Source organism: Oncorhynchus mykiss, chromosome 25 (genome assembly GCF_057628025.1).
Source record: "Oncorhynchus mykiss isolate SJ-2025 chromosome 25, ASM5762802v1, whole genome shotgun sequence".
NCBI lineage: Eukaryota > Metazoa > Chordata > Actinopteri > Salmoniformes > Salmonidae > Oncorhynchus > Oncorhynchus mykiss.
The window spans coordinates 91,836,419-91,849,562 of record NC_143046.1 but is presented as its reverse complement, the minus strand read 5'-3'; the positions used below and the strand labels follow the sequence as shown (position 1 = coordinate 91,849,562).

Below are 13,144 nucleotides of genomic sequence, written 5' to 3'. Positions count from 1 at the left end.
TGTCATAAAGTGCACATGTTCAACTTAATAAAAAAAATTGCTTTCCATACAGATGTTGTGTGGCGTACAGAGATGCAGTAGCCATTCAAAAATAATGTCATACACTTATTGCACACAGAGTGAGTCCATGCAACTTATTATGTAACTTGTTGAGCACATTTTTACTCCTGATCTTATTTAAGCTTGATATAACAAAGGGGTTGAATACTTATTGACTCAAGACATTTCAGATTTTCACTTTTAATTCATTTGTAAAAACTTCAAAAAAACAAAATTCCACTTGGACATTATGGGGTTATTGTGTGTAGGCCAGTGACACAACATCTCAATTTAATACATTTTAAATTCAGGCTGTAACACAAGAAAAGAGCTCTACCAATCAACACAGAGCTCTACCAATCAACACAGAGCTCTACCAATCAACACAGAGCTCTACCAATCAACACAGAGCTCTACCAATCAACATAGAGCTCTACCAATCAACACAGAGCTCTACCAATCAACACAGAGCTCTACCAATCAACACAGAGCTCTACCAATCAACACAGAGCTCTACCAATCAACACAGAGCTCTACCAATCAACACAGAGCTCTACCAATCAACATAGAGCTCTACCAATCAACACAGAGCTCTACCAATCAACATAGAGCTCTACCAATCAACACAGAGCTCTACCAATCAACACAGAGCTCTACCAATCAACACAGAGCTCTACCAATCAACATAGAGCTCTACCAATCAACACAGAGCTCTACCAATCAACACAGAGCTCTACCAATCAACACAGAGCTCTACCAATCAACATAGAGCTCTACCAATCAACATAGAGCTCTACCAATCAACATAGAGCTCTACCAATCAACATAGAGCTCTACCAATCAACATAGAGCTCTACCAATCAACATAGAGCTCTACCAATCTCTAGAGATCTAACCCACTGTTCCCCGGCGCCCCGGTACATCACAGGTGGTGTCAGAAGAAGGCCTCAACAAACTGTCAAGGACTCCAGTCATCCAAGTCCTACTGTTCTCTCTGCTACAGCATGGCAAGCGGTACCGGAGAGCCAAGTCTGGGACCAAAAGGCTCCTGAACAGCTTCTACCCCCGAGTCATTAGACTGCTGAACAGTTAATCAAATGGCTACCTGGACTATTTGCATTGACCCCCCTCCCACTCCCCCTCACTTAAGTAAATATTTTCTTAACTCTTATTTTTCTTAAAAATAGTTAAGGGCTTGTAAGTAAGCATTGCCCAGTAAGGCGTGTTGTATTCAGCACGTGACAAATATACCTCTGCCACAAAGGTTAATTTGCCATCTCCTGGATGGGTAAGGTCACAGACAGAGAGACAGTTCAGACACTCTTCAGGCCATTATTGAATGCAGCTTTATGACAATAACTGTCTCTGTGTGATGGATAGTTTCTGTTCTGGACCCCTCAGGTCAACTCACTTCCTGTTAGCCCGTGGTATCAACCCACTTCCTGTTTGCCCGTGCTATCCCAAGGGAGAGAAGAGGAAGGTCCGTGTAGTTCACTCCTATTCTCCATGGGTAGTGTTCATTAGAGAGCGGCGTAATAAAAATGTTTTCAACATTAAGTTGAACAACAAGCTATTCGTTTTTTTTTAAAGTTTGGATGGCATCACTCCGTTTTCAGACCTTCTTTTTGGCATAATATGCCATCCTCTCCTTCTCTCTCATTGGGCCATGTAATTAGCCAGCTCCTTCTCCAGACTCTGAGTGAAGCGATGGTTGAGGAACAGCAGTTGACCGTGTGGTAATAGACGGTGGAGCAGGACATCGATACGGTCACTCTTCAACAGGACCTGAAGAATAAAACAAAACTTTATTGGTCACATGCAGAGACGAACAAACGGTGCAAAACCATACAGCAAAATACTTCCTCTTTCTTCCAGAGAAACCAGGATCTTAAAAACAAACAGGCCTGGAGAGAAATAAACCCCCAGAATGCTACAGTGAACGTTTACACACCCTAGCAGTTTCCACATTTTTCAATTACATCTTAAAAGGGGAAAAAATATGAATTCCCTTTTATCGATCTACACCACATTTTCTAAGTTAAATTTAAAAAAATATTCTCCAAATTATATATTTTTTTAAACGACGAAGATGCGTATGTCTTCACCCCCCTAGAGTTAATACTTCATAGAAGCACCTTTGGCAGCCATTACAGCTGTGAATCCTTTTGAATAAGATTGTGCTAACTTTGCACAACTCTAAGGGCAACAATTATTTTGTGTTTTTCTCAAAATTACTCAAGCTCAATACATTTGGTTGGGATAGAAATATTCTCAGATTTTAAAGTAAATTTAAGTCAGGAATGATTACCAACAGAAACACACAACACCTCTTGAGGAAAAAAAAATTCTGGTGTGTCTTTGGCATTAAACATTACGTAATTGTCTCACTGGGAAATAAAAAACTATCCGAGGGTTTTCAGAAGACAGGCAGGTTTTCCTCTAACTTTGTCCCTAGGATTTACTCATATTTATTTCAATCCTGACAAACTTCCCAGTCCCTGTCAGTGACAAGCATGCCCATAACATGATGCTGTCACCACAATACCTGGAAACACTTAAAAGCTCTGCCTCACTCTTCTGAACACAAATGTTAATGCCAAAGAAACACCATAATGGCTTTCAAAGAAGTGTTGAGTGTTCCTGAATGGTTTAGTCTCAGTTCTGACAACAATTTGATTGAAAGTCAGAGATAAGGTTTGAATATTGCTGTGCGTCAATTAGCCATTTTTGACAAAACAATGAACATTCAGTATTCACAGCCCTTTTCCACATTTTATTGTGTTACAGCCTTATTCTAAATTGGACGGGGGAAAACAGGTTTCCAGACATTTATGTATAAATTATTTTGGGAAATATCACATTTACATAAGTATTCAGACCCTTCACTCAGTACTTTGTTGGAACACCTTTGGCAGCGATTACAGCCTCGAGTCTTCTTGGGTATGACGCTACAAGCTTGGCACACCTGTATTTGGGGAGTTTCTCCCATTCTTCTCTGCAGATCCTCTCAAGCTCTGTCACGTTGGATGGGGAGCGTCGCTGCACAGCTATTTTCAGGTTTCTCCAGAGATGTTCGATCGGGATCAAGTCGAGGCTCTGGCTGGGCCACTCAAAGACATTCAGAGACTTGTCCCGAAGCCACTCCTGTGGTGTCTTGTCTGTGTGCTTAGGGTCATTGCCCTGTTGGAAGGTGAACCTTCGCCCCAGTCTGTCTTAAGCTTTCTGGAGCAGGTTTTCATCAAGGATCTACTTTGCTCCATTCATCATTTCCTCAATCCTGACTAGTCTCCCAGTCCCTTCCGCTGAGAAACATCCCAACAGCATGATGCTGCCACCACCATGCTTCATCGTAGGGATGCTGCCACCACCATGCTTCACAATAGGGATGGTGCCAGGTGTCCTCCAGACATGATGCTGCCACCACCATGCTTCACCGTAGGGATGGTGCCAGGTGTCCTCCAGACATGATGCTGCCACCACCATGCTTCACCGTAGGGATGGTGCCAGGTGTCCTCCAGACATGATGCTGCCACCACCATGCTTCACCGTAGGGATGGTGCCAGGTTTCCTCCAGACCTGACGCTTGGCATTCAGGCCAAAGAATTCAATCTTGGTTTCATCAGACCAGAGAATCTTGTTTTTTTATGGTCTGAGAGTCTTTAGGGACCTTTTGGCAAACTCTAAGCAGGTTGTGAGGAGTGGGGAGTGGCTTCCGTCTGGCCAATATACCATAAAGGCCTGATTGGTAGAGTGCTGCCGAGATGGTTATCCTTCTGGAAGGTTCTCCCATCTCCACAGAGGAACTCTGGAGCTTGTTCAGAGTGACCATTGGGTTCTTTGTCACCTCCCTGACCAAGGCCCTTCTCCCCTGATTGCTCAGTTTGGCCAGTGGCCAGTCTTGGTGGTTGCATACTTCTTCAATTTAAGAATGTTGGAGGCCACCGTGTTCTTGGGGACCTTATTTTGATTCCCTTCCCCAGATCTGTGCCTCGACACAATCCTGTCTCAGAGCTCTAAGAGTAATTCCTTTGACCTCATGGCTTGGTTTTTGCTCTGACATGCACAGTCAACTGTCTACCTTATATCGACAGGTGTGTGCCTTTACAAATCATGTCCAATCAATTGAATTTACCACAGGTGGACTCCAATCAAGTTGACTGATTGATTGGTAAAGCCCCACCTTATCTCAGCTCACTGGTCAGCATGGCAGCACCCACCTGTAGCACGTGCTCAAACTGATATATTTCACTGGTCACCCCCAAAGCCAACACCTCCTATGGCCGCCTTTCCTTCCAGTTCTCTGCTGTCAATGACTGGAACGAATTGCAAAAATCACTGGAGACTCATATCTCCCTCACTAACTTTAAGCACCAGCTGTCAGAGCAGCTCACAGATCACTGCACATAGCCCATCTGTAAAAAGCCCATCCAAATACCTCATCCCCATACTGTTATTGATTTTTTTGCACCCCAGTATCTCTACTTGCACACTCATCTATCACTCCGATGTTTAATTGCTAAATTGTAATTATTTCGCCACTATGGCCAATTTATTGATTTTTCAACTGTATTATTGACTGTATGTTTTGTTTATTCCATGTGTAACTCTGTGTTGCACTGCTTTGCTTTATCATGGCCAGGTTGCAGTTGTAAATGAGAACTTGTTCTCAACTAGCCTACCTGGTTAAATAAAGGTGATCTGGCCTGCCTGGTTAAATAAAGGTGATCTGGTCTACCTGGTTAAATAAAGGTGATCTGGTCTACCTGGTTAAATAAAGATCAAAATTAAATAAATAAATAAAAAAGTTGTAGAAACATCTCAAGGATGATCAATGGAAACAGGATACACCTGAGGTCAATTTTGAGTCTCATATCAAAGGGTCTGAATACTTATGTAAATAATGGTGTGCCTTTCCAAATCATGTTCAATCAATTGAATTTACCACAGGTGGACTCCAATCTAGATGTAGAAACATCTCAAGGATGATCAATGGAAACAGGATGCACCTGAGCTCAATTTAGAGTCTAATAGCAAAGATTCTGAATAATACCGTTTTTTATTTTATACATTTGCAAAGATTGTTATTTTTTTTACTATTTTTTCCCCCAGTGGCCAGGGTGAAGGCTAGGACCCAGTGGCCAGGGTGAAGGCTAGGACCCAGTGGCCAGGGTGAAGGCTAGGACCCAGTGACCAGGGTGAAGGCTAGGACCCAGTGACCAGGGTGAAGGCTAGGACCCAGTGGCCAGGGTGACCAGGGTGAAAGCTAGGACCCAGTGGCCAGGGTGACCAGGGTGAAGGCTAGGACCCAGTGAGCAGGGGGAAGGCTAGGACCCAGTGGCCAGGGTGAAGGCTAGGACCCAGTGACCAGGGTGAAGGCTAGGACCCAGTGACCAGGGTGAAGGCTAGGACCCAGTGGCCAGGGTGACCAGGGTGAAGGCTAGGACCCAGTGACCAGGGTGAAGGCTAGGACCCAGTGGCCAGGGTGAAGGCTAGGACCAAGTGGCCAGGGTGAAGGCTAGGACCCAGTGACCAGGGTGAAGGCTAGGACCCAGTGGCCAGGGTGACCAGGGTGAAGGCTAGGACCCAGTGACCAGGGTGAAGGCTAGGACCCAGTGACCAGGGTGAAGGCTAGGACCCAGTGGCCAGGGTGACCAGGGTGAAGGCTAGGACCCAGTGACCAGGGTGAAGGCTAGGACCCAGTGGCCAGGGTGAAGGCTAGGACCAAGTGGCCAGGGTGAAGGCTAGGACCCAGTGACCAGGGTGAAGGCTAGGACCCAGTGGCCAGGGTGAAGGCTAGGACCAAGTGGCCAGGGTGAAGTCTAGGACCCAGTGACCAGGGTGAAGGCTAGGACCCAGTGGCCAGGGTGAAGGCTAGGACCCAGTGGCCAGGGTGAAGGCTAGGACCCAGTGACCAAGGTGAAGGCTAGGACCCAGTGGCCAGGGTGAAGGCTAGGACCCAGTGACCAGGGTGAAGGCTAGGACCCAGTGGCCAGGGTGAAGGTTAGGACCCAGTGGCCAGGGTGAAGGCTAGGACCCAGTGACCAGGGTGAAGGCTAGGACCCAGTGACCAGGGTGAAGGCTAGGACCCAGTGACCAGGGTGAAGGCTAGGACCCAGTGACCAGGGTGAAGGCTAGGACCCAGTGACCAGGGTGAAGGCTAGGACCCAGTGACCAGGGTGAAGGCTAGGACCCAGTGGCCAGGGTGAAGGCTAGGACCCAGTGACCAGGGTGAAGGCTAGGACCCAGTGACCAGGGTGAAGGCTAGGACCTAGTGACCAGGGTGAAGGCTAGGCCCCAGTGACCAGGGTGAAGGCTAGGACCCAGTGACCAGGGTGAAGGCTAGGACCCAGTGACCAGGGTGAAGGCTAGGACCCAGTGGCCAGGGTGAAGGCTAGGACCAAGTGGCCAGGGTGAAGGCTAGGACCCAGTGACCAGGGTGAAGGCTAGGACCCAGTGGCCAGGGTGACCAGGGTGAAGGCTAGGACCCAGTGACCAGGGTGAAGGCTAGGACCCAGTGACCAGGGTGAAGGCTAGGACCCAGTGGCCAGGGTGACCAGGGTGAAGGCTAGGACCCAGTGACCAGGGTGAAGGCTAGGACCCAGTGGCCAGGGTGAAGGCTAGGACCAAGTGGCCAGGGTGAAGGCTAGGACCCAGTGACCAGGGTGAAGGCTAGGACCCAGTGGCCAGGGTGAAGGCTAGGACCAAGTGGCCAGGGTGAAGTCTAGGACCCAGTGACCAGGGTGAAGGCTAGGACCCAGTGGCCAGGGTGAAGGCTAGGACCCAGTGGCCAGGGTGAAGGCTAGGACCCAGTGGCCAGGGTGAAGGCTAGGACCCAGTGGCCAGGGTGAAGGCTAGGACCCAGTGGCCAGGGTGAAGGCTAGGACCCAGTGGCCAGGGTGAAGGTTAGGACCCAGTGGCCAGGGTGAAGGCTAGGACCCAGTGACCAGGGTGAAGGCTAGGACCCAGTGACCAGGGTGAAGGCTAGGACCCAGTGACCAGGGTGAAGGCTAGGACCCAGTGACCAGGGTGAAGGCTAGGACCCAGTGACCAGGGTGAAGGCTAGGACCCAGTGACCAGGGTGAAGGCTAGGACCCAGTGGCCAGGGTGAAGGCTAGGACCCAGTGACCAGGGTGAAGGCTAGGACCCAGTGACCAGGGTGAAGGCTAGGACCTAGTGACCAGGGTGAAGGCTAGGCCCCAGTGACCAGGGTGAAGGCTAGGACCCAGTGACCAGGGTGAAGGCTAGGACCCAGTGACCAGGGTGAAGGCTAGGACCCAGTGACCAGGGTGAAGGCTAGGACCCAGTGACCAGGGTGAAGGCTAGGACCCAGTGACCAGGGTGAAGGCTAGGACCCAGTGGCCAGGGTGAAGGCTAGGACCCAGTGACCAAGGTGAAGGCTAGGACCCAGTGACCAGGGTGAAGGCTAGGACCTAGTGACCAGGGTGAAGGCTAGGACCTAGTGACCAGGGTGAAGGCTAGGACCCACATCTCTCACCTCACTCCCCATCCCCAGCATGCGTAGATGTTCTAGACAGTGTCTGGTGATGTTCTTCAGGGTCCCCTCAGCCAGAAGCAGGTTCTCATGGGGCTCAGTGACCAGGGTGAAGGCTAGGCTCTGGACCCCCAGCCACAGAGCACTCCTCTCCCCAGCCCAGGGCTCTCCCCTCCCCAGCCGCTGAACCCCGCTGTCAGCCTCTTGGAGAGCCACCAGCTCCTCTCCCAGTACGGTCTCTACCAACACCCGGCCTGACGCCTCACGGGACAAGGTCACTGCACTACGCACCTGCCTGAGAGAGGGATGGAGTAGAGAGAGGGATGGAGTAGAGAGAGGGATGGAGTAGAGAGAGGGATGGAGTAGAGAGAGAGAGAGAGTAGAGAGAGAGAGAGAGTTATTTTGCCTGCTAGCAACACCCGGCATGAGCAACACAGGACTGGGTCACTGTACTACACACCTGCCTGAGACACAGAGATGGTATTATGGAAAGAGAGAGATAGTTTGGTCGACACAGACAGTTAGCAACGAGCCCTCGGGAGAGCCGGTGTCCCTCCAGTAGTCGAGCAACAGCTTTTTCGCCCATCGTGTCATTCACGGGGAGCCAGCGATAGCCAACTCTGTCAAGCAGCAGCCCTCCTCCCCACCGGCCACCACACAACAGCTGCTAGTCAGAGGCAAGTCGCTTTTTTCAACATCAAGCCAGCAGCGCGCCTACTTCCTGTCGCCATTTATGTTGATATATGTATAGATTATGCTATGGGTGTGGGCTACCACCCAGCAATGCAAATCACGTCTTGAATTGCAAACTCCCCTCGCCCGCTGGCGGTAGGAATGTATAGCCTTGGGCGTAGTGAAGGCAGAACATAACACAGGGGGAATGTTTTCTACCAACTGGCACCCCATTCCCTATATAGAACACTACTGTTGACCGGGGCCCTATTCCCTATATAGTACACTACTGTTGACCAGGGCCCTATTCCCAATATAGAACACTATTGTTGACCAGGGCCCTATTCCCTATATAGAGCACTACCGTTGACCAGGGCCCTATTCCCTATATAGTACACTACTGTTGACCAGGGCCCTATTCCCTATACAGTACACTACTGTTGACCAGGGCCCTATTCCCTATATAGAGCACTACTGTTGACCAGGGCCCTATTCCCTATATAGAGCACTACTGTTGACCAGGGCCCTATTCCCTATACAGTACACTACTGTTGACCAGGGCCCTATTCCCTATATAGAACACTACTGTTGACCAGGACCCTATTCCCTATATAGTACACTACTGTTGACCAGGACCCTATTCCCTATATAGTACACTACTGTTGACCAGGACCCTATATAGAACACTACTGTTGACCAGGACCCTATTCCCTATATAGTGCACTACTGTTGACCAGGGCCCTATTCCCTATATAGTACACTACTGTTGACCAGGACCCTATATAGAACACTACTGTTGACCAGGACCCTATTCCCTATATAGTACACTACTGTTGACCAGGACCCTATATAGAACACTACTGTTGACCAGGACCCTATTCCCTATATAGTACACTACTGTTGACCAGGGCCCTATTCCCTATATAGTACACTACTGTTGACCAGGACCCTATATAGTACACTACTGTTGACCAGGGCCCTATTCCCTATATAGTACACTACTGTTGACCAGGACCCTATATAGTACACTACTGTTGACCAGGGCCCTATTCCCTATATAGTACACTACTGTTGACCAGGACCCTATATAGAACACTACTGTTGACCAGGGCCCTATATAGAACACTACTGTTGACCAGGACCCTATTCCCTATATAGAACACTACTGTTGACCAGGGCCCTATATAGAACACTACTGTTGACCAGGGCCCTATATAGAACACTACTGTTGACCAGGACCCTATATAGAACACTACTGTTGACCAGAGCCCTATATAGAACACTACTGTTGACCAGGACCCTATATAGAACACTACTGTTGACCAGGACCCTATATAGAACACTACTGTTGACCAGGGCCCTATATAGTGCACTACTGTTGACCAGGACCCTATATAGAACACTACTGTTGACCAGGACCCTATATAGAACACTACTGTTGACCAGAACCCTATTCCCTATATAGAACACTACTGTTGACGATGACCTACTTACAGTATTGTGCATTCAAAGAAGCTCACGCAGTCACATTCATATTTGACATTACAGGATTGTCACGTTAGTGGCCTCGCCTGTATGTCAAAACTGCATGCAACAACATTGTATTTCTAGTACAGGTGCCAGGACCGTCGCTCACCTCGCCACCACCGCTACCTTCTCATTTTGCAGAAGCCGCCTCTGTTCCGGTCCCAGTTCACTGTCCGCCCCGGTCAGCGCGCCCTCCTCCGGTGCAAACACACGGGAGTAGAGCACGCGGCTCTCCCCGGGGGCCAGAGTGCTTACCGGGTTAACGGTATGGATCAGGAAACATTGAACCATGGTGTCGCTGTGTGACTTAATGAACTCGATCTAGTTAGTCTTTCTCTGTCGATAACTACAGGGATGTCAGATTGCAGGGCTTGTTACGCTTTGCTTCCTGGATTCGATCAGGTGACAAGACAGATGCAGTCATTTGGAGGCAACACTAGAGGGCGCCACTGTCAGCGTAGAGAGAGAGAGAGCGTGAAGAAATGTGTTCATCGATTGAAACCGAATGAGAGGATCCGAATTTACCAGTGGTTTAAAAAGTACCCAATTGTCATACTTGAGTAAACGTAAAGATACCTTAATAGAAAATGACTCAAGTAAAAGTCAAAGTACTTGGTTTTAAATATACTTAATTATCAAAAGTAAATGTAATTGCTAAAATATACATAAGTATCAAAAGTGAAGGTATAAATAATTTAAAAGTCCTGATATTAAGCAAACCAGACAGCAACGTGTTCTTGTTGTGTTTAATTTACAGACAGCCAGGGGCACTCTCCAACTCTCCAACACTCCAACTCTCCATTTACAAATGAATCATGTGTTTAGAAAGTCCTCCAGATCAGAGCTAACTGCCAGTGTAACGGATGTGAAACGCTAGCTTAGTTAGCAGTGTGCGCTAAATAGCGTTTCAATCGGTGACGTCACTTGCTCTGATACATTGAAGTAGTGGTTCCCCTTTGCTCTGCAAGGGCCACGGCTTTTGTGGAGCGATAGGTAACGATGCTTCGTGGGTGACTGTTGTTGATGTGTGCAGAGGGTCCCTGGTTCGCGCCCCGGTATGGGCGAGGGACGGTCTACGGTTACACCAGCAATGATTGGGATATTCTCTGTTTAGTTTGTGAATTATACAATTTTCCTATTCTGCCAAGTATTCAAAATGTAACGAGTACTTTTGGGTGTCAGGGGTAATATATGTGGTAAAAAGTACATCCTTTTCTTTAGGAATGTAGTGAAGGAAAAGCTGTCAAACATATAAATAGTAAAGTACAGATATTTTTACTTAGTACTTTACACCACTGTATTTTACTTTAGGGTTTTACTCAGAAAAAAACTAGATTCTTTATGTATCATATTATAGATTATGTATTGTGCTTTTCAGTTTACATGTAGGCCTAAATTCTACCTACAACAGGCCTAAATCCTACCTACAATAGGCCTAAATTCTACCTACAACATGCCTAAATTCTACCTACAACAGGCCTAAATCCTACCTACAACAGGCCTAAATTCTACCTACAACAGGCCTAAATTCTACCTACAACATGCCTAAATTCTACCTACAACAGGCCTAAATTCTACCTACAACAGGCCTAAATTCTACCTACAACATGCCTAAATTCTACCTACAACAGGCCTAAATCCTACCTACAACAGGCCTAAATTCTACCTACAACAGGCCTAAATTCTACCTACAACAGGCCTAAATTCTACCTACAACAGGCCTAAATTCTACCTACAACAGGCCTAAATTCTACCTACAACAGGCCTAAATTCAACCTACAACAGGCCTAAATTCTACCTACAACATGCCTAAATTCTACCTACAACAGGCCTAAATCCTACCTACAACAGGCCTAAATTATACCTACAACAGGCCTAAATTCTATCCTATTCTGCCAAGCATTCAAAATGTAACGAGTACTTTTGGGTGTAATGCATTACGCCTGGGAAGAAAACACTTACATTGGCTCAATTTACCTCATGGCCATTAGCTCAACTTAGCCCAAGGCTATATTAGCCCACACAGCTACAAGGATGCACTTCTATGCTAGGTTTACAACTTCATATTGAAGCTTACAGAGACCCTAACTGATGTGTAGAACAATCATGAAATTATCTAAATCAAATCAAATCAAATTTATTTATATAGCCCTTCGTACATCAGCTGATATCTCAAAGTGCTGTACAGAAACCCAGCCTAAAACCCCCAAACAGCAAGCAATGCAGGTGTAGAAGCACGGTGGCTAGGAAAAACTCCCTAGAAAGGCAGGAACCTAGGAAGAAACCTAGAGAGGAACCAGGCTATGTGGGGTGGCCAGTCCTCCTCTGGCTGTGCCGGGTGGAGATTATAACAGAACATGGTCAAGATGTTCAAATGTTCATAAATGACCAGCATGGTCGAATAATAATAAGGCAGAACAGTTGAAACTGGAGCAGCAGCACGGTCAGGTGGACTGGGGACAGCAAGGAGTCATCATGTCAGGTAGTCCTGGGGCATGGTCCTATGGCTCAGGTCAGTTGAAACTGTAGCAGCAGCACGGCCAGGTGGACTGGGGACAGCAAGGAGTCATCATGTCAGGTAGTCCTGGGGCATGGTCCTAGGGCTCAGGTCCTCCGAGAGAGAGAGAAAGAAAGAGAGAAGGAGAGAATTAGAGAACGCACACTTAGATTCACACAGGACACCGAATAGGACAGGAGAAGTACTCCAGATATAACAAACTGACCCTAGCCCCCCGACACATAAACTACTGCAGCATAAATACTGGAGGCTGAGACAGGAGGGGTCAGGAGACACTGTGGCCCCATCCGAGGACAACCCCGGACAGGGTCAAACAGGAAGGATATAACCCCACCCACTTTGCCAAAGCACAGCCCCCACACCACTAGAGGGATATCTTCAACCACCAACTTACCATCCTGAGACAAGGCTGAGTATAGCCCACAAAGACCTCCGCCACGGCACAACCCAAGGGGGGGGGGGGGGGGGCGCCAACCCAGACAGGATGATCACATCAGTGAATCAACCCACTCAGGTCTACTTTGATTTAGATACAAGCATCATGAAACCTCTAACACAAATTAATTTGACTTGGTGAAAAATATATTTATTTTTGGGACCTAACTTGCTTACCACTTTTCCATGTGATTTCTTCCTTCACATGAAATGATGACCTCTTCCTAAATATTTGGTCAAATTATTAAGTTTGTGTATGATTCCATTGAACAAATTGTGTCTCAACTAACTCCACTGTTTTTTGTATTTATTTTACTGGGTATGTCAGTTAAGAACACATTATTATCTTCAATGATGTCATAGGAACAGTGGGTTAACTGCCTTGTTCAGGGGCAGAATGACAGGGATTCAATCTTGCAACCTTTCGGTTACTAGTCCAACGCTCTAACCACTAGGCTACC

The 13,144-nt window shown here is 47.5% G+C and overlaps 1 protein-coding gene across 1 annotated transcript; it reads right to left on the bottom strand.

The window, feature by feature from the left end:
* Positions 1–224: 224 nt before the first annotated feature.
* ap5s1 (adaptor related protein complex 5 subunit sigma 1) lies at positions 225–10,168 on the bottom strand. The gene is made up of 3 exons (XM_021592811.3): positions 9,840–10,168; positions 7,535–7,826; positions 225–1,824 (listed from the first exon to the last, which is right to left on the bottom strand). Exons 1-3 carry the CDS (start codon positions 10,019–10,021, stop codon positions 1,696–1,698), a joined length of 603 nt encoding a protein of 200 aa, XP_021448486.3. The 5' UTR covers positions 10,022–10,168; the 3' UTR covers positions 225–1,695.
* Positions 10,169–13,144: the final 2,976 nt, after the last annotated feature.

Coding starts and splice junctions, on each gene's coding strand:
- ap5s1 (XM_021592811.3), bottom strand. CDS start 10,021: ATGGTTCAATGTTTCCTGATCCATACCGTTAACCCGGTAAGCACTCTG. Junction 7,827..9,839: donor AAGGTAGCGGTGGTGGCGAG/GTGAGCGACGGT, acceptor TCCCTCTCTCAG/GCAGGTGCGTAGTGCAGTGA. Junction 1,825..7,534: donor TGCTGGGGATGGGGAGTGAG/GTGAGAGATGTG, acceptor TTTATTCTTCAG/GTCCTGTTGAAGAGTGACCG.